Consider the following 22,641-nt stretch of genomic DNA (forward strand, 5'->3'; position numbering starts at 1 on the left):
GGATGAGAGGCTGGACACAACAATGTGGAATAGGCAGCCCAGACAACCAAACATGTCCTGGGCTGCATCCAAAAACACGTGGCCAGCAAGCTGTGGGAGGGGATTCTGCCCCTCTGCTCCTGTGGGACCCCACCTGCAGGGCTGCGTCAGCTCTGGGCTCCCAGCACAGGAAGGACATGGAGCTGCTGGAGGGAGCCCAGAGGAGCTCCCAAGATGATGAGAGGGATGGCACACCTCAGGCTGAGAGAGCTGAGATTGTTCAGCCTGGAGAAGAGAAGGCTTAGGGTGACCCAGCTGCACCTTCCAGTACCTGAAAGGAGCCTACAAGAAAAATGAAGAGGGACTTCTTACAAGGGTATGTAGTGACAGGGCAAGGGGGAATGGCTTCAAAGTGAAAGAGAGGTTAGATTAGATATTAAGAAATTCTTTACTGCAAGGGTGGTGAGGAACTGGAACAGGTTGGCCAGAGAAGGTGGAATGCCTCATCCCTGGGAACATTCAAGGCCAGGTTTGATGGGGCTCTGAGCAAACTAATACAGTGCATGGCATCCCTGCCCATGGCAGGGTGGTTGGAACGAAATTATCTTGATGTTCCCTTCCAACCCAAGTCACTTTGTGATTCCTCAATTTTTTTTCCTTTGTTATCAACTACACAGGATTAGATTTTGTTAAGAGGGTGTGGGTGTGTGTTTGGGAATTTTTTTGGTTTGGGATTTTTTCAATTCCAATAAACATGTGAAAGGCACTCAGAAAAAAATCTTCATATTAAGTCCAATTAAGAATCATGTTGACACACTATCCTGCTAAGACTTCAAAGGAAACACATTACCACACTAAATAGGGTAGGTCTCACACCACAAAGTTACTGCTAAATTACAAACAGCAACCTCAACTTATTTGGAATGAAATAACCATTTATGAGGGCTCATATGACAACAGCAGAGGGTTTGGCATTAGTTTTGTGGTGGTTTATATTTTCCACTTTAACTTCTGACAAAGGCATTCAAATACTGAGCTTAGTCCAGCCTGGCTTGCTACCAAGTTGGACAAAAGTAATTTAAATTACATAAATGTAAACAGCCTTTTAGAGAAGGCCTGGCAAAGTCAACAAAATTAATCTAAATATTGATACAGAAAGGCAGTTTTTACACCATGATCTTCAGGAAGGAATGTATTTCCTTACAAAATCTGCAGCCCTGCATCATCACATACATGGGACTCAGACAGCACAAGCCATCTTCCAGTCTCAGAGAACTGGGATTTTAAAGAGCTTGGTTTAACAAAAAATAAATCCTTTGCTGATTTAAGATTTTGCCAAGTAATGCAGTGATCTCTGGAATTAAAAGCTGATGACTGAAGGTTAAAAATATGGACAGGTCTGCACACACAAGAGTAAGAATTTAATTAACTGTACCTTTACAGTTTTATCCATAAAATTCTACTGACAGAATTCTGTTTTGCAGCAGGTTACTTTATTCCAGTAAGGTACAGGCACAAGATCAAAATGCAAAAATCGGCTTGAAGCACCACTGAGGAGGAAAAAAAAAACCAAACAGCTTTGCCAGAAAGTAAGGCAGGCACAGGTTAGTTTCCCCTGATGGTCACTGCTGGTTGCACACTGCAGCCTGTGTGTGACAAGAAGCAGAGCTGTGCCAGCCTGTGGGTAACCCTGCCCAGCACATTACTGCTGCCTCACAGGGCATGGTAAACCCACCACAGGCTCCCTGATCCCCACCAGCCTAAACAACTCAGGTTAGCAAAGGTTACTATTGAAAGTGCTTAAGCCAGGACAGCTGCTGAAGCAGGACAGACACACAGACCCTGTACCAGCTGCAGCACCTGCCAGCTGAGAGCCACACTTTGTCCACAGCCAGAACAAACATGGACAAGGTAAGATGTGACACTGTTCTAGTCCTTACATACAGCTGAATCCCTTACTTAAACTTGAGATACTGCTTTTTTTTCAGGTTTTTTTGACTCAAGCATTAGACACAAATTACTTCCTTCATAGAGACTGCTTTACTTCACCCCAAGGAAATTCCAGCAAATTCACTGGCTGCACAAACTTTAATTACACAATATAATAAGCACACAATAAATTAAAGCAAAAATTGAGTATAAGCATAGGGAACAAACTAATCTTATATTGTAAATACGAGATTTCACATTATGGATCAAAGTCACTTTTACTGGATTACCACATTAGCTATAAGCATTCTGCAGCTGTATTTCACAGGTGAGCTTGCCACAATATCAGTGGGGTTTTGTTTTGTTTTGGTTCCCTGCACACCTGTCTGCTCCCCCTGACCTTTAATAACAATACAGTTGTGAAATAATTAATGCTGAAAGGTACTTCTGGAGGTCATCCAGTCCAACCCCTTTTTCCCCAAAACAATGTCAGCTTCAGAGTTACACATGCTGCTTAGGGCTTTCTCTTCACAGACTAAGAGCCTTAAACTGAAAAATTAAGGCAGGCTTTAAAAAAGCACCAAAACTATGAAAACCCCAAACAAAAAAAACCCTCCTATCCCACAATCTAACCTGGGATGTAACTATTCTTAAAGACATCAGAACTCCTATGAAACTTGTTCCATTCAAGAGTATGTTTCACAAGAAAATACAACCAGCAAGAAAACCAGATATATTAATAATTGAAGAGAAGAGTTAAAGCTAGCTAACTTATCTACTGTGAGCTTCTTTCTGTAATAAGCATCTTGATTTGTTGCAGAATGCAGCAGACTTTGCAAGTGGTGTCCAACCATTCAGAGCAGAGCACAGGAAGCACAGAGGCAGCTGAGGACTGCACACCCCTCTGGGTGACCTCAGTTACCTTCCCTGCATTATCACACACGTGCACACATACAGCTGACCACCATCACATGAAAATACTTAGCCCTGTGATAAGAGAGCTTCAGCAATATCTCTGGAGAAAGAGCTACAGAGAGAAGCAGGCAAACATTTCACAGACCTTAAGACTTCGCTCAAACAACTTTACTGTACAAGTAAAGTTGTACAGCAAGGAGCAAGCCATGGGCTAAATGCTCTGTTGGACATCTCATGTCACAGTTGCCAACCATGGACTAAAGGGGGTGCGGAAAATATTCATGGAATTATTTTCAGAAAAATAACTTACAGAAAAAGCCATACAGAATTAGAGTCACCAGATTAACAATCTGAACTGGCACAGAAATTGTGACGTTTTCCCACTGATCAGATACTTCTACTTATATAATGCTGATTCCAAAACCAGGAAGCTGTCATATAGAAAACCACTTGAATTTTTCCCCCCATCTTATTTTTCCATGACAAGTGTGGATGCCACTTTTCGTGCTACACCACTTTCCCAAGTCCACTCTGCTGACAGTAGTAGCTTCAAATGAGAGATTTCACATAAAAATGAATGCCTAACTTGGTTTTTCAAGAATCATGTCCACACACTCGTCTTTCAGTGAAACCACTATAAAGACTTTTTTTTTCCCCTCTTCTCTTGCATACGTTCACCTGCACAGCACACGGCATCTCCTTTATTCCCTCCACAGCCTGCAAACGTAAGCGCATCCTGGAGAGTGCGGCCGTGCTTCTTACACTTAAAGCGATACATGGCAACAAAGAAAAAAATAAAGACTCCACAAAGCCTGCAGCTTCGAAGAAATACTCTACCCAGCGATAAGGAGGAACAGAGACAGGGTCATCTAACCCACTAAAAATAATACTGGGTGTTATTCAGGACATACTGCCCTAATCCAAACAAACCCAGGGATACACCAGAAGGGCGAACCGGCGGGTGATGCCGTCGGCAGGCGGAGTGCCCGGGGGCCTCGGGGAAGCTCAGGGTCACCCCCCGGGAATGCTGAGGCGCAGGGCTCGGGAGAGGGACAGGGAGAGGCGTCGAGGCCAGGCTATAGCGCAACGCCGGGCCCTCCGTCCCCAGCCCTCCCCGCCGGCCCGGCTCGCAGCCCTCGCATCTCCCCTGCCCGCCGGTTCACGGAGCCAGCGCCGTGCCCGCCCCCGCCGCACAAAATGGCTGCGCGGGCCGGGGCCCAGCATTAGGGGGCATCGCCCGCCGCCGCCTCCCCCCCGCTCCTGTGCCCGGCTCCCGCGGGAAGCGGCGGGCGGCGCCGCCCGGATGCGGGGCGGCGGGACACGCAAGCGGTTCCTGTAGGTGAAAGGTCGGGGGGCGCGGGGCCGCCCGGGGCCGGGCCGGGCCCCGGGGCGGGGCGGGCGCGCTCGGCTGCACGTTCCGCAGCGGTGGCGGCCGGGAGCCGCGCGGGCCCGCACCGTTACAGCGCGGCCGGCCCCGCTCCCCGTGCTCCCGCTGCCGGGCCGCGCCCGCTGCGGGGGGCGCCTCTCGGCCGCCGGCGGTCTCCCTCTCACCTGGCGGGCCCGGTGGCCGGTCCGGCGGGTCGCTTTGGCTGCGGCGCGGCTCCGGCTCCCGGGGGTCAGAGTTCGCGACCCCGCCTCCGCCGCCGCTCGACCCCGCCCCGCCGCGGGCTCTGCGCCTGCGCCCGGGCGCGCGGCGGTGAGGGCGGGGCCGCGGGCAGCGGCCGCTAACGGGACCGGGCCGGGCCTGGGCGCTGCGCCCGCGGGCCCGCAGCACTGCGGGCAGGCCCGGGGAGCACACGGACATCGCGGTGCCAGCAGAGCTTTAGGGTCGCCCCAGCTGTCCAGCCGGCACTGCTGCCGCTGTAACACTTACACCACACCAGCCACCGCCAGATCCTGGCGCCGCTTAAAACACCTCCAGGCATGGTGACTCCGACGTCCCCGGGCAGCCTGTTCCAGTGCCCGATCATCCTAACGCAAAAAAGATCTTTTTTCTGATCTGGAAATCTCTGCTGGGACCGCTTAAAGGCACTTCTTTGGATCACTGCAGGCACGCTAGAAGAGAGCAGTCCCTCACCTCACTATAGCCTTCTTACAGGTGGTTGTGAGAGAACCATGAGGGCTCCCCTCAGCCTGCTCTTCTTGAGATTAAACAAACCCAGCTCCCTCAAGCCTTCCTCATGAAGCATGTTTTCAAGACCCTTCACAAACCTTATTGACCACCTCTGGGTGCTCCTTTATAGAGTCCAGGGTCCAAAACTGAAGACACTTCTTGAGTTCTGCCCATCGAGTGGAGAGCACAAGTCTCCACACCCCCACTGCTGCTCCCTGCAGAGAAATGGGACCAAGCAGCGTTGAACATCACAGGTGCATCACAGCATTTGGGCTTAGGGGAGCTTGGTGGGCTCTCCTGGCCCAGGCAGAGCCATAGGCAAGGCTGGCAGATTGGGTTTGAGAGGAGCAGCACGGTGAAGGCACACACAGTGCCTTGCACAGTCACTGTAGCAGTTCAGCCAGCTGAGTCTGAAAGAGCTGAGCTCTGCCTGCACGGCAAAAGCAAGTTCCATCCTTACATGTTAGCAGTGCCCTGCACAGCTCTTGGGAAGGCAATGGCCTGGCTGCCAATGAGTGCCTGTTCCTGCTGGGGCAGTGCCACAGGAACAATTTGCTGCTGCTCTGGCTTGGTCTCAAACTCTGGACCAAAGTTGAGTTAGCTACTTACTTAGTTTATGCTAATTATTTTTAATGACCTTGATTTTAAGTAAGAGTTTTATACTTAAAATACCACCTTTCCCTTCTTACTGTTTCATCTGTTCAATGAAGATGGCCAAGCTGCGGTCAGAGATCTGCAGCAACTTCAAGATCATTAGGTCACCGGGGCTGTATGTGCAATTTCATGATCTGAAAATCATTTAGACCATTAAATACAATTTCTACTGAATCAAATGACATAAGCATCAACATCTGAGCAGCAGTGATAGGAAAAAATACCCAAAGAATACAAGTAAATTTATGTGTTAACCTTAATAAAATTATGCACGCTCTTATCTTGTCAATTCCTTTACTCTTTTCTTCCTGCTCCCAGTCCCTGGATACAAGCTGCACTTGTATCTATCAGCCTTAGCCTGAGATCATTAGTTCAGTATTTGCAAGTGTAGTCATTTTGCTTTTTGATCAAAGATGTTCCCAAACACCAAATGCAAATGAACTCAGTGAAGAATTTTTAAGTCTGAAAAATTAGCCTGCTAAGCAATTCCTTTAAGTGTCAAATGTTGCAGCACTCTCAATTTATAGTGCTTGCCACTTCCCAAACTAGCTTGAGCTGCACATCCAGTTTCTAAATGATAGAGCTTAGCACAGTTTAATTTAACAAATGCCAAGCAATTTGCACCAAATCTTATTTAAGCCAAGTATTCTGATATCCTCAGTGCAGCAGAAATGTCAGTGTAACCTGTACAACATACTTTGTTTTTTTTTAGCAAGTGACCCAATTCATACTTGATCTGTATACGAAGGCATGCCTCTGTAGCTGTGTCAGCCAGGATTGCAAGAGATACATCCCTATCAACAACACACAGAGAAGCAAAACCTTTTCTGCTATTACTGCAAGTTTTCCAAAAACTGCTTTCAAACATATATAAGGAAGCAGCATAACTAACCTGACAGAAAAATCACTCCCTTACATGCCCTGCTAAAATACTTATAGAATTAAAGAATCATTTAGGTTGGAAAAGACCTCTAAGATAATAATTGAGTCCAACTTTTAGCCCAGCAACTGCTAAGTCCACCACTTAAACCATGTCCCAAATTGCCGTATCTGTACACCTTTTAAATAGGGATAATGAGTCCTCTGCTTCCCTGGGCAGTCTGTGCCAGCGCTTGGCAACCCTTAGGATGAAGAGTTTTTCCTTGTATCTAACCTAAACCTCCCCTTTTGCAACTTGGAGCCATTTCCTCTTGTCCTGTTCCTTATTTGAGAGAAGAAGCTGAGCACGTGGCTACAACCTCCTTGCAGGTGCTGGAAGAGATCAGTAGGGTCTCCCTGAGCCCCCTTTTCTCCAGACTAACACCCCCTGCTCCCTCAGCCACTCCCCATCAGACTGGTGCTCCAGACCCTTCCCCAGCCCCGCTGCCCTTCTCTGCACACCCTGCAGCCCCTCAGAGTCTTTCTTGCAGGGAGAGGCCCAGAACTGAGCGTGGTGTTTGCAGCATGGCCTCACCAGTGCCGAGTACAGGGGGACAGTCACTGTGCTGGTCCTGCTGGCCACAGCCCTGCTGATCCAGGCCAGGATGCCCTTGGCCTTCCTGGCACAGATGGCTCCATTTCTGCTGCTGTTGACCAGCACCCCCAGCTCCTTTCCAGACACTCTGCGCCTGCCCCAAGCCTGCTGGGGTTGTCGTGACCCACGTGCAGGACCCAAGGCCAACAGAAGCTGTGATTCAGGCATTCTTTGACTGACACAGCAGAACTACATTTTGCAAAAGGATTTATTAATGTAACACCCTTCATCTGACCTTCACATACACTTAACCCCCTTAATTCTTTGGAATGATATTTAAAGTAAGACTGATGTGCAATTAATGGGAACAAATTCTGCTTTTTGAAAATCACTGAACACACAAATTACATAATACATAAAACCTGAAAATATTAAAAGACACAGACTCAAATAATGTGAATTTATTTATACAAAAATGATGAATATCCACAGAAATATTTACAACTTTAAACTGTTTTCAGTTACAAAATAAAAATTCTATTCTTCCATTTAGACAGTATGATTTAGGACTGCTCCAAATAAAATCCTATTTGGATGGTAAATAGGGGACAGCAGTTACAGCAAACAAATGCACTGAATGTGTCTTTCCAGACATCTCTTTAAGTTATGATGTAATAAACATGGTTGAGTAATTGAGTTTCCATGCACAAAATATTTAGTAAAATGTGTTCCGCAGCTGCTCAGATTGTTTTAAGTCCTTTGGGCACGTGGTTTTAAGTTAAAGAGAATTCAAGATCCTAGAAGCTTTAATTTATTTATGAACAAAAATGTTAGAACTAATATTCAATGCTTATGTTTGTCTCATACTCTACTAACCAATCTTAAATTGATTACAAACTATAGATTCTTATAAGAAGAGGTAGCAGGTGTCTGAACACTTCTGATCTTGTTTTAGTGTTTAGCCAAATCAAGACATAATATTTTACTTTTGATGGTAATGCATCAAACTGGGAGGTGAACTGGAGAAATAGGGCAAGTTTGAAAAGCAACCATCTGAAAATGTTATGAAAATGCTTGTGTTGTGGGTTCTTCATATGACACAAAGCACTACTGCAGGAGTGAGGAAAAGAAATATTCAAACACGTTTATAAAGACAATTTATTTCACACAGAATGTGACTGCAATATGTATACTACTGTTTGAAAGGCTCTGTTCCAATCTATTCATGTCAGAAATTTTTTGATTGATCAGCCACTTCTGGAAGGAGTCCTCTGATTTCCACAGAACACTTTAAACTATTTTCTCCCTCTGCACCGAATCCTCTAGAGGTAGTTTGACGCCACATGAAGCAGAACTTGGGCACCTTACTCAGTGTGTTTTGATTTTTATTGCTCTGTTTTGCAGCAGGGAAAATATCAATGCATAAACTGAAATTAAATTAGCTTGCTCCTATCCAATTTCTGATTCATTTGCTGCTTCATGACTTGCCATTTTCGTTGTTGTGCAGTGCCTATGAAAATATGAAGAAGCTCTTCCCTTTGATACTATAAACTGGAAGAGACACATCCCATCTATGTCATATTGATACCAGTTTGGTTTTGGATACACTAAAAATCATGTCAGAAATCACCCTGAAGAGACATGGTAATAATTTACTTAGCTTCAGTCAGCAGTTGCTTTTGAAAATTAAGTAAAAGCCCTTTGTATATAACAAGAGAAAAGAATTCATTTAGCACATTTGTATTACAATAAAAGAGAATAAAGGCTTTGATCAGACTCCTGCTGCATTTCCAACACTATCTGGACAAATCTCTGGCATTCCTGAGGGAAATCAGATCTACAGCCTTAAGTCCCTGATTCATTAGGTACTCTACTGAAATGCTGGAAGTCAATGAAATTTCGTGTATAGTTAATATTAAGAATTCGACTTCCAAGCCCACTACTAACTTTGGAGAAGCTCTTGGAAATTAGGCTTTTTCAGAGCTCTGTTAGTATCTTGGACCTGGCCTTGAGGTATATTGAGGGAAAAAGAGAATTGTGGTTTGCATTTTCATTCTTGGCCTTTTTGTGATGAATATTAACTATTCTACCATCTCTTCTCTTTCTGCTGTGAGGCCACAGAATAGCTAATAATGTGGGATTCAAACTATTAATTAAAAGTTAATTGCTCTTAATTTTGTTATCACAACTAGCTTGATTTGGGGGACTATAACAAGTGTTTCATACAGTAAAATTAACTGACTACCATATGCATTGCATTTGACATAAAAATGGCTTTCTTTCATGTGGGTTTCATAGTTGTAGTTCCATTTATGCTATTACAGTGTTAACACTTTTTAGAAGTTAAATAGACTAAATGCACCAGAATCATCAGTAAGTATTTCCTAATGAGGTATACTGATGATTTAAGAAAAAAAAACCCCAAAACCCAAACACCTAAAGTTGAATTCTGTTTTAAAGTGTCAAACAGAACAAATCATATTGTAAACAAAAGGTATTTCAAATAATGGTATGCATTTTCAATGCCTTCTGCACTAAAAAAGCTCTGTTGTCTTGGTATGGCAATTCCAGTTTAAGCATAATATTTAAATATACAATAGTTTTAAAATTTTCAGAGAAGAGGGTGCACATATTTGTTTACTGTTCTTTGAACAATAGTTTATACAATACAGTGTTTCATATTGTGTACAGAACTCATTTGACATGAAGTTTTGAAACAAATAAGATATCTTGTCTTTGATTATCAAAAATGTACTTTTATTCTGTTTGAATAATTCCTGGAAACATAAAAAGATAATTCATCTTGCAATTGCTGGAAGATAACTCATTTAGTCTCTTTGGCATCTGTAGTACTGTAACAGTTCTAGTGCCTTATCCCTGCAATTGCAAACTTTTAAAAAATATTTTTCCCTTTTCTGTTTTTTAATAATCGAACCGTATTTTGTTTTTGTGACATAGAATTTGTTGTATTGTTTTAATGTACTGGTATGCAAGATTTCAACTGCCATTCAAGGAAAGGAGCGTCAATATCAGACAACTTCTCAAAAAGGAGCTTACAGAGTCAACAAAGATCCCAAATCTGTGAAATTCCTATACCAATCTGTTCTTGCTAAATTGCAAAGTGAACATCAGCAACTCAAGAACCTATACACAAATCACAAGGAAATGCACAATTGCAACAAATCTGGTTTGTGGTGTTTTTTTGTTTTGTTTTGTTTTTTTTTTTTTAATAAAGCATAAAGCTTATAACCTGTTGACCAACAATCTGCCACTCTGAGGACACTTTGGACTTCAATGCACAAATAATTCTGCCCATTTAAGTAAACACTGGAATTTAATAAATAACACATTTTGTATCAACACAGAAATACATACAATTCTTTAGAAAAATATTATTTTACACTAAAAATGCAACAACTCCTAATCCTGACAAATATACAATTTTATATAGGTTGTGATGGCAGGATTCTGTTTCTTTGAACAGTTGCTGTAGTCTGTTTTATCACCATCCTTAGATATTTTCCTTTAAACTTGCAGACACAATTCTGACACTGCTATAATACAGTGCCCTCTTGAAAAGCTTCTATCCACCTGTTAGAAAATGAAACACTGTTAGGAAGTAGCTGATAAAAGAATAAATCTCAATGCTGTCACGAGCTGCAGACTGACACAAGAAGGAACATCATACATCCAGCTGGTCTGTGAGTGCAATACCAAAGTCTATCCAGTGAGTCCAACCATACAGAGCTGCCTCGTACAAGGCCATCCCACAGAAGCTTTTTCCTGCGCCTCTCCCATACTGAAGCTACATGCACAAAGAATTGGTGAAGCTGGGAAATCAAATGCCCTAAAAGTAGGCTATGCCAAGGTTCTGCACACCTTTAAAAAGCCCCAATGCTCCCTTCTCTTTTTCCCTGCAAACATGATCTGGGAGGAATCAGGACACTGCTGTACCTGAGGCAGCATCTGCATAACCCAGGCTCTGCTTCTGCAGCAGGAAAAAGCCAAGGACTGGTGGGGCTGAGGGAGGAGGTCACAGGGCACATGGAAAGGCAGGGAAGGGCATAGAGGGCACTGGGGGAAGTCCCAAACAGCTGATCCAAGGTTTCTCAAACTGGAAATTCAAAGTTAATATTCACATACTTTAACTCCCTATAGCGGTGGTTTCTTTTCCTACTTGGTTAGGAGGGTAATAAACATCCTCAGCTTCTCAAGAATGCAAAAATTAATGTTCCTGTAGCATTCCAAGGCTGCAGAACAAATAATTCTGTTTTCTGAGTGAGGGCTGAACTGTGTGTATGTAAAGGTAAGAGGCCCACATAATGAGCATTTGTTTCCTGAGTGGAGATCTTGGAGGAACTGAACGAAACAAAGACTGTAATTATCTTTATCATGGAAATTCAAACTGTCTCGGTATTCACAGGGTATCTAAACATTAGTCACAGATGCTGGCTCTTCCTTGCCCTGAGCATTTAATTTTGTAGCTATGTGCATGTTCTTTGAATTCAAGCTTTTGGCATGAACATATTAATCATGACATGCTCACACATGTCTGCACACACAGCTCAAATATCTACCCTATCTTTTAGTAATATTTTTAGTATTTTCTACTGCCATATATACATTAAAAACAACTAAAGTAGAATACAAATGCAAAAAAAAATCATAAACAGCTTAAGCATTGAACACAGCACTGGAATTTAAAACCACATTGAAAAGTAACCATCTGTTAAAATTTATTATTGCGCTGAGACAAACAGATCAGGTATTTCTTTGGTCCTATCAGGAGAAAATTGTGTCCACTGTTGCAAACAGACCAACAGCATGCTTTTGTTTTTCCTTTTAAGGCTGTAAAAACAGCATTTATTCTGAAGGGTCAGCATAAATCTCCTAAGGATATTAAATATTTGGAGAAAGCTTGAAATTCAAAGTACTTAATGTTATTCCTAACCTCAGTAAAATACACTATGTCCAATTTCAAGCTTTCCTCTGATGAGAAAAGCCATTGCCTGAGTAGAACAATAAACCTGTTGAATGCCTGGGGGTTTTTTAGTTTGTTTTATATAGTACAAATAAGGACACAGGGGAAACAACAGGATAGTATCTTAATTAACAAAGAAACATTTATGCACATCTGCACAAAATACTCCCAAATATCAAATAAAGACTTCCAGATTTTCTTCTGTAGAGAAATGTCATTAAGCACATTCTCAGCTGTTCAAAATTTCCTGTTGTATTGGATTCTTTGTTTTTAGAATGTTCCTATTTGCAGAAAACTAAACCTGCATCCATTTGGATGTTTAAATACTGATAATGGACTTGTAAATGCATCAAATCTATTTAATAATGTAAACTTCATTAGGGAAAATGGCAATGAAACCAGTCAGATAAGAGAGCTTTACATGTGTTCCTTCTATGCCTTCTGTTTCTAGTTTACTTTATGAATCATGTGATGAATGTTTTCTACTGATTAATGACCAAGCTTCCAGGTTATTTAACATGAAACCAACACAATTCATAGCTTGATAAATATGACTCCAAGTCCAGACAGGACTTGAAATGAAACAGCTTGTGTGAATGCTCTTTGAATGCAAGCTTTAGGTCTGAGTGCATGCCTAGGTGCTCGTGGGCATCAGCTCACACACTTCAAACCTTGGCCCCCAAGTTTTAGTGTTTGCTTTATTTTTCACTGCCATATATTGATTAACTAATATGAACAGGTGAAATTAAAAAAGGAGCATATCAGTTAATTCTTAAAAATATTTTCTGGATGTATGCAAAAGTAACATTCAATTTTCACTTGAGTAGACCAGGATGAGAGAGAAATAGGTGAGGAAAAAGAAAGATTTCTTATTTTATCTTTGACTTTCTCATTCTACACTCAGTCTTTTGCAGAAGAGAGTCTGCTTCCTTCATTTCAGAAGCCCTAATGAAACCAGAACCTTATGTTTAAATAATTTAAAACTTTCATTTACTTATGATATAATATGGGTCTTTTATACATATGCTAAATGTGTGAATATTAACATTCACCACTTCTGAATTTTCTAGAAATATGTAACAGCAATGAATTCAAATAGTTTCTTACTTTTGAGCTGAATGAGGATCATCTGCCTTGAATATGTAAAATAAAGTGTTTTTGTGCAGTAAATGGAACACTCTAGACTCTGAGTTTTCACCTTTTACTTCACTGACTGTGAATCCAAGTAAAGGCTGGCTCTCTAATGCTGCCACATCCTATGTAACAGGGAAAAAAAGGAAAAAATACAAAATTAGAGCTTGTAAGACATACTAAGGCATGCATTTAGACCTCACACACCATACCACTGCAGCAGACAATACAACAAATTGTTATAAACATACACACACAGAATTCTGCTCTTTACATTCTCCAGGCATGAGTCAAGGGACAGGAAATAAAACCTCACAGACTTCAACACTGCTGATCCTCTTTTCATTTCCCTGATAGCATCTACCTTGTCTTTCACTGCATGGTCCCATCATTCTGCCTGGCAAGGACTTCTTGTACCAACAGACCAGAGGCCCATCAAGCCCAGTGCTCTCTGCAGCAAGCTCAGAAGTGAAGTGGGATGCTATTAACTGCACTGAGTATGCTAAAAGGAGGAGCAGCCTGTGCTCCCAAGCACTGAACTCAAGATCCAAATCTTTAAATGGCTAAACTGATTTCACTTTCTTTTGCTGGAAATTAACAGAATAGGGGGAAAACAAGTTGCTGAGTGTTGACTAACAGTCGACCAGAAAAGACCCTTCCTCATTTACCTCAGTTACCTTTTTTTTTTGTAATACTCTTGGCTTTTTATTAATGGATACAATACACAGCACTCTTGGAAAGGAAAAAAGGACTATTTTCATTCTGTGCAAGTTCCAAAACAGTGGAAGGCATTGCAGGCAACATCCTGCAATGCTTATGAACAGAAGAAAAAAAAATAGCTAACCCCCCCCAAATTTACACAAACACTGACACATCAGGTGAAGACTTTGGTGATTGCCTCTACAGTGAAACAAAAGTGTCCTGTGACAGCAGCATTTCTTGATATTGGAAAAGAGTCATGTAAGGCTGAGTAATCTGTTTCACTGTCTCAGGTCTTCGTACCACTAATATGTTATTTCTTTACCATTGATCTTTCTGTCACTTGGAACCAATATAAGTAGCTTAAGTGGCCAAGGCAACACTGCACCTTCCCTTTAGACTCTCTAAATAATGTCTTCTGCAATGGCTCACCAAGATGAAAACTAAGGATGGATATTCCTCAGTTTAAGAAAATAGGAAAGAGTTAATTTTGTGATTGTGAACTGCAAACTGAAGCTACTCTGTAAAGTTGATATCTCAGAGGAACAAAGCAAAAGAAAATTTAAGGTGACTCACAGACTTTGCTCTTTTTTTACCTCTCCAGTTTCCTTTGCAAAGGCCAGAAGAAACACAATGCTCTGAAATTATTTGCTAATTGATGTAAAAGTAATTGTTTTCTAGATACTTCTTTAAACTGTTTTTAGAACTACTTGGGTTTTATTTTTAGTATTGCCAATGCTGTAGTGGAAACAACATCACAGGTTTTAGACATAATTCCAAGTTCAAAAATAAAGGTTGGCAGGAACAACCCAGGAAAAAATCTGAGCACAAATCAGGAAATAACTAGAGTGGGAGTGGTGTGGAGTGAAGAAGGATAATTCTTTACATGGCCAGGATAGGTTGGGCCTTACAATTAGAAAGAAAGTAAGGGATAGCAATACCTTAAAACAAATGCTTTGGATATTTTGCTCTTGAAAGCTAGTAGTAAACTATAACAAACAATACAAAAACCTGAAGCCCAAGATCAATACACCCATATATGTTACAAAAGATTCTAAGAACATTCTAAGATGCAATAAAATAGATCCTCAGCACATGTTGGGATACCACATATATGTACCATTTATACATATATATATATGTTAGAGATTATTCCACACTGCAATAGGACTACACATTCTAAATAAAAAAGCAAATGCCATTATATAAGGTGTATTTCTTTTATATCAAATAACAACTCCAGGCTGAAGACAACACTTTCAGGAGAAGTAAAGAGATTTAGTTTACTCCTTTTGCAAGCATTCAAAATACCTTATGGAAGTGCAAAACAAGATAGTTCAAGATGCTTTTATAGTGTTGCCTTTGCCACTAGTACTGTGATGCGTGCAACAGATCCCCCATGTATTCAGCTGACTCAGAAAATACCTAGAACTGAGCAATGGTGTGCAGTGCAGAGGTAATCAAAGCTAGATCTGGAATCAGAAACACCATAGCTATATCAATCTAGTTTGGTATCAAGCTCACTAGGCCTTTTCAAAATACTGGATCACAATCAGATCAAATAGTGTAAGGTGATCTAATTTTATAGCTTTTTTTCTAGATCTTAAGAATAAACAACTTTGTTACAAAGACAGTACTATCATTGGATATTTAGTCTCTAATATGTGGTCTCTTACCTCACTAGCAGCATATGTGTATAGCACCTTATTTTTTATAACAAACCACAGGTGTTTCCATGGTTTCTTACTGCCCTTAGATCTGTGTAGGTAGCCACTCATTGTAGAGTCTTCTGTATTGGCTGAAACCTGAAGAGGAAAAAACAATGAATCAACAAACCCTAAAAAGATTTCACAGTACGGCTTTTTTTTTTTTTTAACAGATTTCTAAAGCTCTGTCTGTCAGAGACTGAAATTCTTACCTGGTCTCAGGTTAATGTTGCTAACTAACTCAGGTGGATGAAAGAAAAATTATTTTGCCTGCTACCATTTATCTGGTCTGGAAGAGAGGTTTCCAGTAAAGGATGGAACTTAAGTTGGATACAACAGGACAAGAGAAATGCTGAGGAAAACATACAGCTGGAGAACACAGATTCCTATATAAGAAGAATCATAGGATCAGAGTGGTTTGGCTTTGAAGAGACCTCAAAGTTCATCTCATTTCAACTCCCCTGTCATGGGCAGGGACACCTTCCCCTAGACCTTAGGTGGCTTAAAGCCCCTCTAGTCTGGTCTTGAACACTTCCAGGGATGGAGAGTCCACAACCCCTTTTTGGGTAACCTGTTACAATTCCTCACCACTGTTATTGTAAAGAATTTCTTCCTGGTATCTAATCTAAACCTACCCTCCTTCAACTTATGAAGGGTCCCCCTTGTCCTATCACTACATGCCCTTGTAAAAAGTCCCTCTCCAGCTTTCTTGTAGGCCCCTCTTTTGGTGCTGGCAGGCCGCTCCAAAATCTCCCTGGAGCCTTCTCTTCTCCAGACTGAACAATCCCAAGTCTCTCAGCCTGCTCTATTAGGAGAGGTGCTTCAGCCCTCCCTCAACTTAGTACCCCTCACTTAGTACCCCTCCTCTGGACTCATTCCAGCAGGTCCATGTCCTTATTACAGTGGGGACCCCAGAGTTATGCTGCAGGTGGGTCTCACCAGGGCAGAGCAGAGCAGAGGGGCAGAATCTCCTCCCTCACCCTGCTGGCCATGCTGCTTTGGATGCAGCCCAGGACACAGTTGGTTTTCTGGGCTGCAAGGGCAAATTGCTGATTTATGTAGATCTTTTCACCCACAAACAGCCCCAGCTCTTTCTCCCCAGGGCTGGCATCAATCCATTCTCCACTCAGCCTATATTTGTGCTTGGGATTTCCCTGCAGGACCTTTGGCTTGGACTTGCTGAATTTTGTGAGGTTCACACAGACCCATCTCTCATGCCTATCCAGGTCCCTCTGGATGGCATCCCTTCCCTCTGGTGTGTGGACTGCAACACACAGTCTGGTGTCATCAGCAAACCTGCTGAAAAATCACCTCCTCCCATTCCCAAGACCTACAGTAAGTGTGGTTACTCTACCCTTCCTAATCATAAACCAAGAGCTGAGTTGGTGTAGGAGTCTTGTCATTGACTGTTGGTACAGTGATAAATCACAATTCAGGGAAACATGGGGAATCAAGAAAGAAATTACAATTTTATCTATAGCTCTGAATCACAGTCTCACAGGTGTTCATGCAGTTTACACAGTGCTTCATTGTTCATGTCCCTGCCTATTTAAAACTAAGGCCCAAACCTCAGAGACACATTATGACTTTTGATTCTAGGTAAGATGGTTAAAATAAGGACTTTTTTTTCCCCACTCTTAATATTGATGATATAATACCAAGAAGGTACCACTTTTGACCAATAAAACACTTACTTCTTTGAGGGCTGCAGGAATTTTTTTCTGCTTTCTTCCAGAGGGAATACTTTGCAATACTGTAGACAAGGCACTTGATGGAGATTTATGGTTGATCGGGGATCCGCTCTTAGGAGCGCACTGGTTATCTAAAATGCACAGGATGGATATATTGATTTCATGTCACAGGTGACTAAACACAGGCAATTCATTCTTGGACTTTTCTTCTTAAAAACAGCTGGCATTTTTATTCAGATTACAGGGTTACAATAGTAACACCTAATCATGTGAAATTCAGCACTGAATTAACTTTTCAGTGCTATCATCAACACCATGAGTTAGAATCCCTCAAATCACAATCATACTAAAAAAAACAACAAGAAGTTTAAAACTAAACAAATTGGTTTTGTTTGTTTTCAAAGTCTGTTTTCTGGGTGTTGAACTGCCTTTGCTCATAAAGAGGGTGAAAATTAAGTCTTATAAATCGCAGCAAATTTTTACAGCTGTCCTCTATGTTTTCTGTACTTTATCTTTCAATTCTCTACATCTGTTAACTTCTCAACCTTATTCAATAGGGATGTTCCTCTTCCAGCACACACACATTTCTGGACATTCCCATCTCCCAGCATATGCTGTCTTTCTGCACTGCCACAGGCAGTTACTCATCTCTCTGGGAAGACTTATGCACCACTTCACCTCTTCAAAAATCCTTTTTGTAGCAACACTTTTTTTTACAGCTGCACTTGGAATGAGTGGTTTCATAAAGTCTACTTCTAGAGTTGGCCCTGAACTCGGTGACACTCTGAGATAATGAGAAGAGCAGGAGAGCAATGTGATTGCCAGCTGTAGTGCACCTGCTCCCCAGCCCTTTTCCCAGCTTCAGGCACTGCAATGGCCTGCAGCACAGCAGCCTCTAGTGCTCAGCACAGACACCTGCAGGTGTTCAGACACGGCTCTTCCCATCACCATAGGCTCCCACTGTCATTTGGATTATCCATGCTGTTCTCCGCACCCCCACTGGAAATGTCACCCCCAGCCTGCTGGGATCCAGTGCTTTATCATTTCACCAGGCACCTCAGATTTCCTGATACCCCAGAGAGCTCGTGTCACACTGGAGCCTTGCTGAGGAAGGGGACCAGAAAACTCTTTCAGTCTGTTACAGCTCATTTGGGTACTTTACACTCGAGTATTTCAATTCAGTTCACAGCAAGTCTTGTGAGATGGGACTGGATTTCCACCTCACTGGGAGGTGCTGCCATTGATTTTACACTTGTTTCTGCAGAATGATATGAAGCTTCTTCAAAGAGATGAACTAGAGTTTTCTCAGGATGAGGACACTGACCCTGGATCTCATCTTTAAGCAAATGTTATTACCATTAGGCTATCCAGCCATTGCTATCCCCTAGGCACCACATTCTCTGAAAGTGTTCCAGTGAAAACTGCTCTAGCTGTGCTGTTTTATTTTGAATTCCATGTTGCCAGTGTTCAGTAGGCAAGGGTTAGGAGTTTGCTTTCATATATGAGGTACAAATATGCCAAGTTCTTGAATTCCATATGAGCTGAGGTTTGAGAGTGGCTTGAGGCCAGTTTATAGACCTGCAGAGACTCAGCTTCAGAAAGATTAAGGCCTGTGTCTCTACAGAGCCCCAGAACTTTAGCCATCTCACCAGCTCAGCTGGCAAAAATGAAGTTTACAGACATACAAGTTACAGAGTGTAGAAGTACACATGAAGCCCTGGGAGGTCAGGATAAACTGTGAGGACTCTAATGTACACTTGTACCCGGTGATTATTGAAAAGCAATGTAACACTTGTCACCTCAAAAGGAAAGCTATATAAGCTACATGTCATTACTACAGGGTAAAGGCACACATGTTTCTGGAAGAAAGAGCCACTGTATTTCAAATTCATTTCCTAACTTGCTGCACAGAAGCTTGTTTGGCTTAGAATCTCAGGTGCCTATCATTTTTCAGGCACAAGCAGAATTAAGCACTTGAACCCAGCAGTTAAGATGATGAGGCACACATATACCATGTTATAAAGGCCACAAAAGTAAGATACAGTTTGTGAAGGTTTTCTTTACCTTGCTTTTGTAGCTCCCTGAAGCAATGATCACAAACTCTAGCTGGCTGGTTTTTCATATAGTCTAAGCCATGTTTGTTTGATGAACAAGCTTGACAGACAATCTGGAAACAAGATAGAAACATATAAAAGCATTATTGTACATGATGTGCACCTGTAAATCACCAAAGACGTTCACTTCAGCACTTTTAAGCCCATAAAACCCTGAAATAGGCATTATTTTACAGTGCAAATGTTTTAAGATCTTGGCTTTTCCCCATGTCTTTATGCTTAGCATAGTAACCTCTAAATGATGAAAATTTAAATATTAAAAAAATCAGTGAATTAGGAGGCAATAAGCCAACATTAATAATCCATTAAAAATAGAACAAGCATATTGTGTTACTGATTTGATCAACTGTTTTGATTATAAATTTTTTGAAATAGCTAAAGCTATTGCTCTCTTGATGATTTCTTTACAATACAGATGCCTCAACTGCATTGCATTCTAACTTTGTATTCCCACTGGATTAAAAGAAGAAAGATAAAGTTTATTAGCTATAGCTTTCATAAGTGTAAATATAAAAGAAGGTTGGTACTAACTTAAAATCAAAAATCATTATTTATCTTACGAAAATTAGTGAGGAAGATACTTCTTCATTTTAGCTAACATTTGTGGGTATTATGTAATTGCAAAATAACCATAAATAGCACTCCAGAATGCAAGATAACTAACATGCAGCATGTTGAAGTTTGAATACTGGTCTGTCATAACACCTGTCCAAAAAACCCAAACTCCACTCCCCAAACCACCAACCCCAACATGTTGGTTCTAACCCACGTAATTGTGTCATAGTACAGGGTTTCTGAGAAGAGCGGTTGGGATGACAAGGCTCCACCTGAATGCCACACAAGGAACCTGAATGAGCAACTGAAAAGGTAACCACAAGACCAGCCAACCTTCCCGCACGCCCTGCAGTGGTGCCTTCTCCATGTCAGCGTGAATTCACTGGTACAGATCATGCACATCGTGGCTCTCGTGTCAGGGATCCAGATGGGAGCCTTTGATCCCAGAGGACTGTCTTCTTCCTGCTGCTCTGCATCTGCCTGAGAGAGCATAGGCACAGTAGCACTACATTCAGTGAGGAGAAATAAGACTAATATTCATCATTATAAGATAATGTTAATGGTGTTGGAAAGCCTTCTCTGATAAATTGTCATGGTCTTAAATGTTACCTACTATTTCATCAGCAACCATTATAATGCAAGCCTGACAACAGAGATGCATTTAATGATTTTCAAGCTTTACCAGCCTACTTGGATCAATAGCTGCTTTATTTTAAAACCTTTTCATTTCATCTTTCTGTGCACAAGGCTACAGAGAGAACTGTGAAAACTGATTTGGGTTTTTTTGAAGAAAATAAATTTATGAATTAGATAACACTATGAAATATTCTGTTCTACCATCTGTTCAATTATTTACCATCCTGCTTTATTATTTGACATGGAATACCTCTCGTTTCTCTGTCAGGAGACTTTATATTCAAAAAGGGAACAAACCAGCAATAATGGTGGGATATACCTCTTCAAGACTTTTGCTTGGATTAAATGTGATTCTCTTTTTTGTATATTCTTCAATCGACTTGGAGATAGCTTCCAACCACTCATCTCTTTCTGTAGCAGAACTGTTGGAGTAAAAACCCACAAAAGCAATTTATTAACATTTTAAGAAGCAAGTGTTGATTAGAATTCCACTAGCTTTATTACACAGTGGAGTAACTCTCTTGCAATTCCAGTTTATAAAACGTCTACAATTCCTACTGCAACTGGCATTATTTTTTAAACTTTGGCATAGTGTTAGTTATTTATGTTGATTAATACTAAAAAAGATTTGTCTGCTGCCATGTGGATTCCCTCCTTCCCTTTCCTCCTTCTAAAATCCCTGTAATTCTTTCAAGGCTTGTCTGTCATTGCTTCCCCCTCCTCCCCAGACCCTTGAATAGCCTGAATAATACTTTTTTAAATGATGCTCCTAGAACAAAGGCATGGGCCTTCCATCTTGAAGGCAACCTGAAATTTCAGCAAACCTTTTTTCTCCCCGCCTCCTTCTGTCTCAGAGTGCAGTTTGCTATACCCAACCCTGTGAAACTCCAAGCTTCTGTCAGATAAAACCACACTGACTCTTCTCCTGCCTTGTGCTCCTAACTATTTGCTCCTACCAGATCATGCTACTTTCAAACAATAATGTTTTTTCCCCAGAATGTTTCCATTGGATGAGCTAACTCAAAGAGACAGACAGGTAAGCTTAGTCCATCTCTTTATCCCACGGCTGGTGGTGAATCACTAATCAAGCGCAAGGAAAGCATTAGGCTGAAGTGGCACGGCACAGGGAGCACGAGGAGTGCCTGGTGCAGTAGGATCCTGCAGCTATGCTGGACTGTGTGCAGTGCCAGAGCACCTCCTCTGTACAGGGGCACAACACCATTTTTATAAATCTGTGCTGTTCCTGCTGCAAAGGGCAGCCTAGTATCCTTTCTCTCAGCCACTAGATCTTATTTTCACTCTTGTGCCAGAACACACACAGTTATGCAGCAGGCTGGATTGGGAAACAAATCCATATTAAAGCAAGCCATCAGCCTGACCTTCCTCTGGATCAATTTACCAACTAAATTACCATCACACAGCTGAACAACTACTTGTGCCAGCAACACAGAGAAGACTCTGAGGAAGGATGAAGCAGTTTTGCAGCAGAGGAACAGCTAGACTGTTTAAGATGCCATGCCAGCTTAGAAAGGTTTTCTAAAATTTAAACAAGAATCCACTCCCATATTTTTTTTCTATTCCCCACTTTTTAATTGGTATCAAGTAAATTAATTTGTTTAAACCAAGGAATTGAACAAAAATATAGAGAAAGGAAAGTTAGGGAAGAGGTAAGCAATGACTTATACAAATAAGGTGCCTAATGCCAACTATTATTTAATGGTTTTGTAGGTGAATTTGAAAGCTTTTATTATTTTTGGACCTTTAAGGAAAATATTTTGAATGAGGGGTTTGAATGGAATGAAACTGAGTGCTATACAGAATCAGAGAGGACAAATCTGCTAAAGTAAACATATGGGAAGCCTGTGAGGCACAAGCAAAAGAAAAAAGATCTAGCACACAGAGCAACAAAATCAGAACAGAAGAAGAGGAAATAAGATACATGCAAGGGCAAAGCAATGCACTAGTGTCTGTCCCAACATCTCACATTCTAAGTGGAACATTCTGTTCAGTCTATTTACCTTTGCTTCCTCATCCAGAAAGAACAACTGGCCTGCATTGACTACAAAATATTCAGAACTCTAATCA

General features: G+C 41.5%; 2 protein-coding genes across 5 annotated transcripts in view; both read right to left on the minus strand.

The window, feature by feature from the left end:
* NR2C1 (nuclear receptor subfamily 2 group C member 1) overlaps nucleotides 1-4,452 on the minus strand; it is a 47,233-nt gene extending 42,781 nt beyond the window's left edge. Inside the window, exon 1 of one of the 4 annotated variants that reach the window (XM_054277492.1) lies at nucleotides 4,375-4,452. The gene's annotated coding sequence lies outside the window, so the exon portion shown is untranslated. The remainder of the gene's footprint in view (nucleotides 1-4,374) is intronic. The other 3 variants (XM_054277486.1, XM_054277501.1, XM_054277509.1) reach the window with 3 other exon arrangements.
* A 5,792-nt stretch (nucleotides 4,453-10,244) lies between these two features.
* The window catches only part of FGD6 (FYVE, RhoGEF and PH domain containing 6), a 69,619-nt gene continuing 57,222 nt past the window's right edge, over nucleotides 10,245-22,641 (minus strand). The window contains exons 15-21 of the mRNA XM_054274271.1: nucleotides 20,876-20,978; nucleotides 20,254-20,400; nucleotides 19,316-19,418; nucleotides 17,255-17,382; nucleotides 15,531-15,659; nucleotides 13,132-13,280; nucleotides 10,245-10,634 (exon numbers count right to left, since the gene is read on the minus strand). Coding sequence (XP_054130246.1) covers nucleotides 10,598-10,634; nucleotides 13,132-13,280; nucleotides 15,531-15,659; nucleotides 17,255-17,382; nucleotides 19,316-19,418; nucleotides 20,254-20,400; nucleotides 20,876-20,978 — 796 coding nt within the window. The 3' untranslated portion in view covers nucleotides 10,245-10,597. The remainder of the gene's footprint in view (nucleotides 10,635-13,131; nucleotides 13,281-15,530; nucleotides 15,660-17,254; nucleotides 17,383-19,315; nucleotides 19,419-20,253; nucleotides 20,401-20,875; nucleotides 20,979-22,641) is intronic.

Source organism: Melozone crissalis, unplaced genomic scaffold (assembly GCF_028551555.1).
Source record: "Melozone crissalis strain CALT ecotype California unplaced genomic scaffold, PUWL_Pcris_2 ptg000004l_1, whole genome shotgun sequence".
NCBI lineage: Eukaryota > Metazoa > Chordata > Aves > Passeriformes > Passerellidae > Melozone > Melozone crissalis.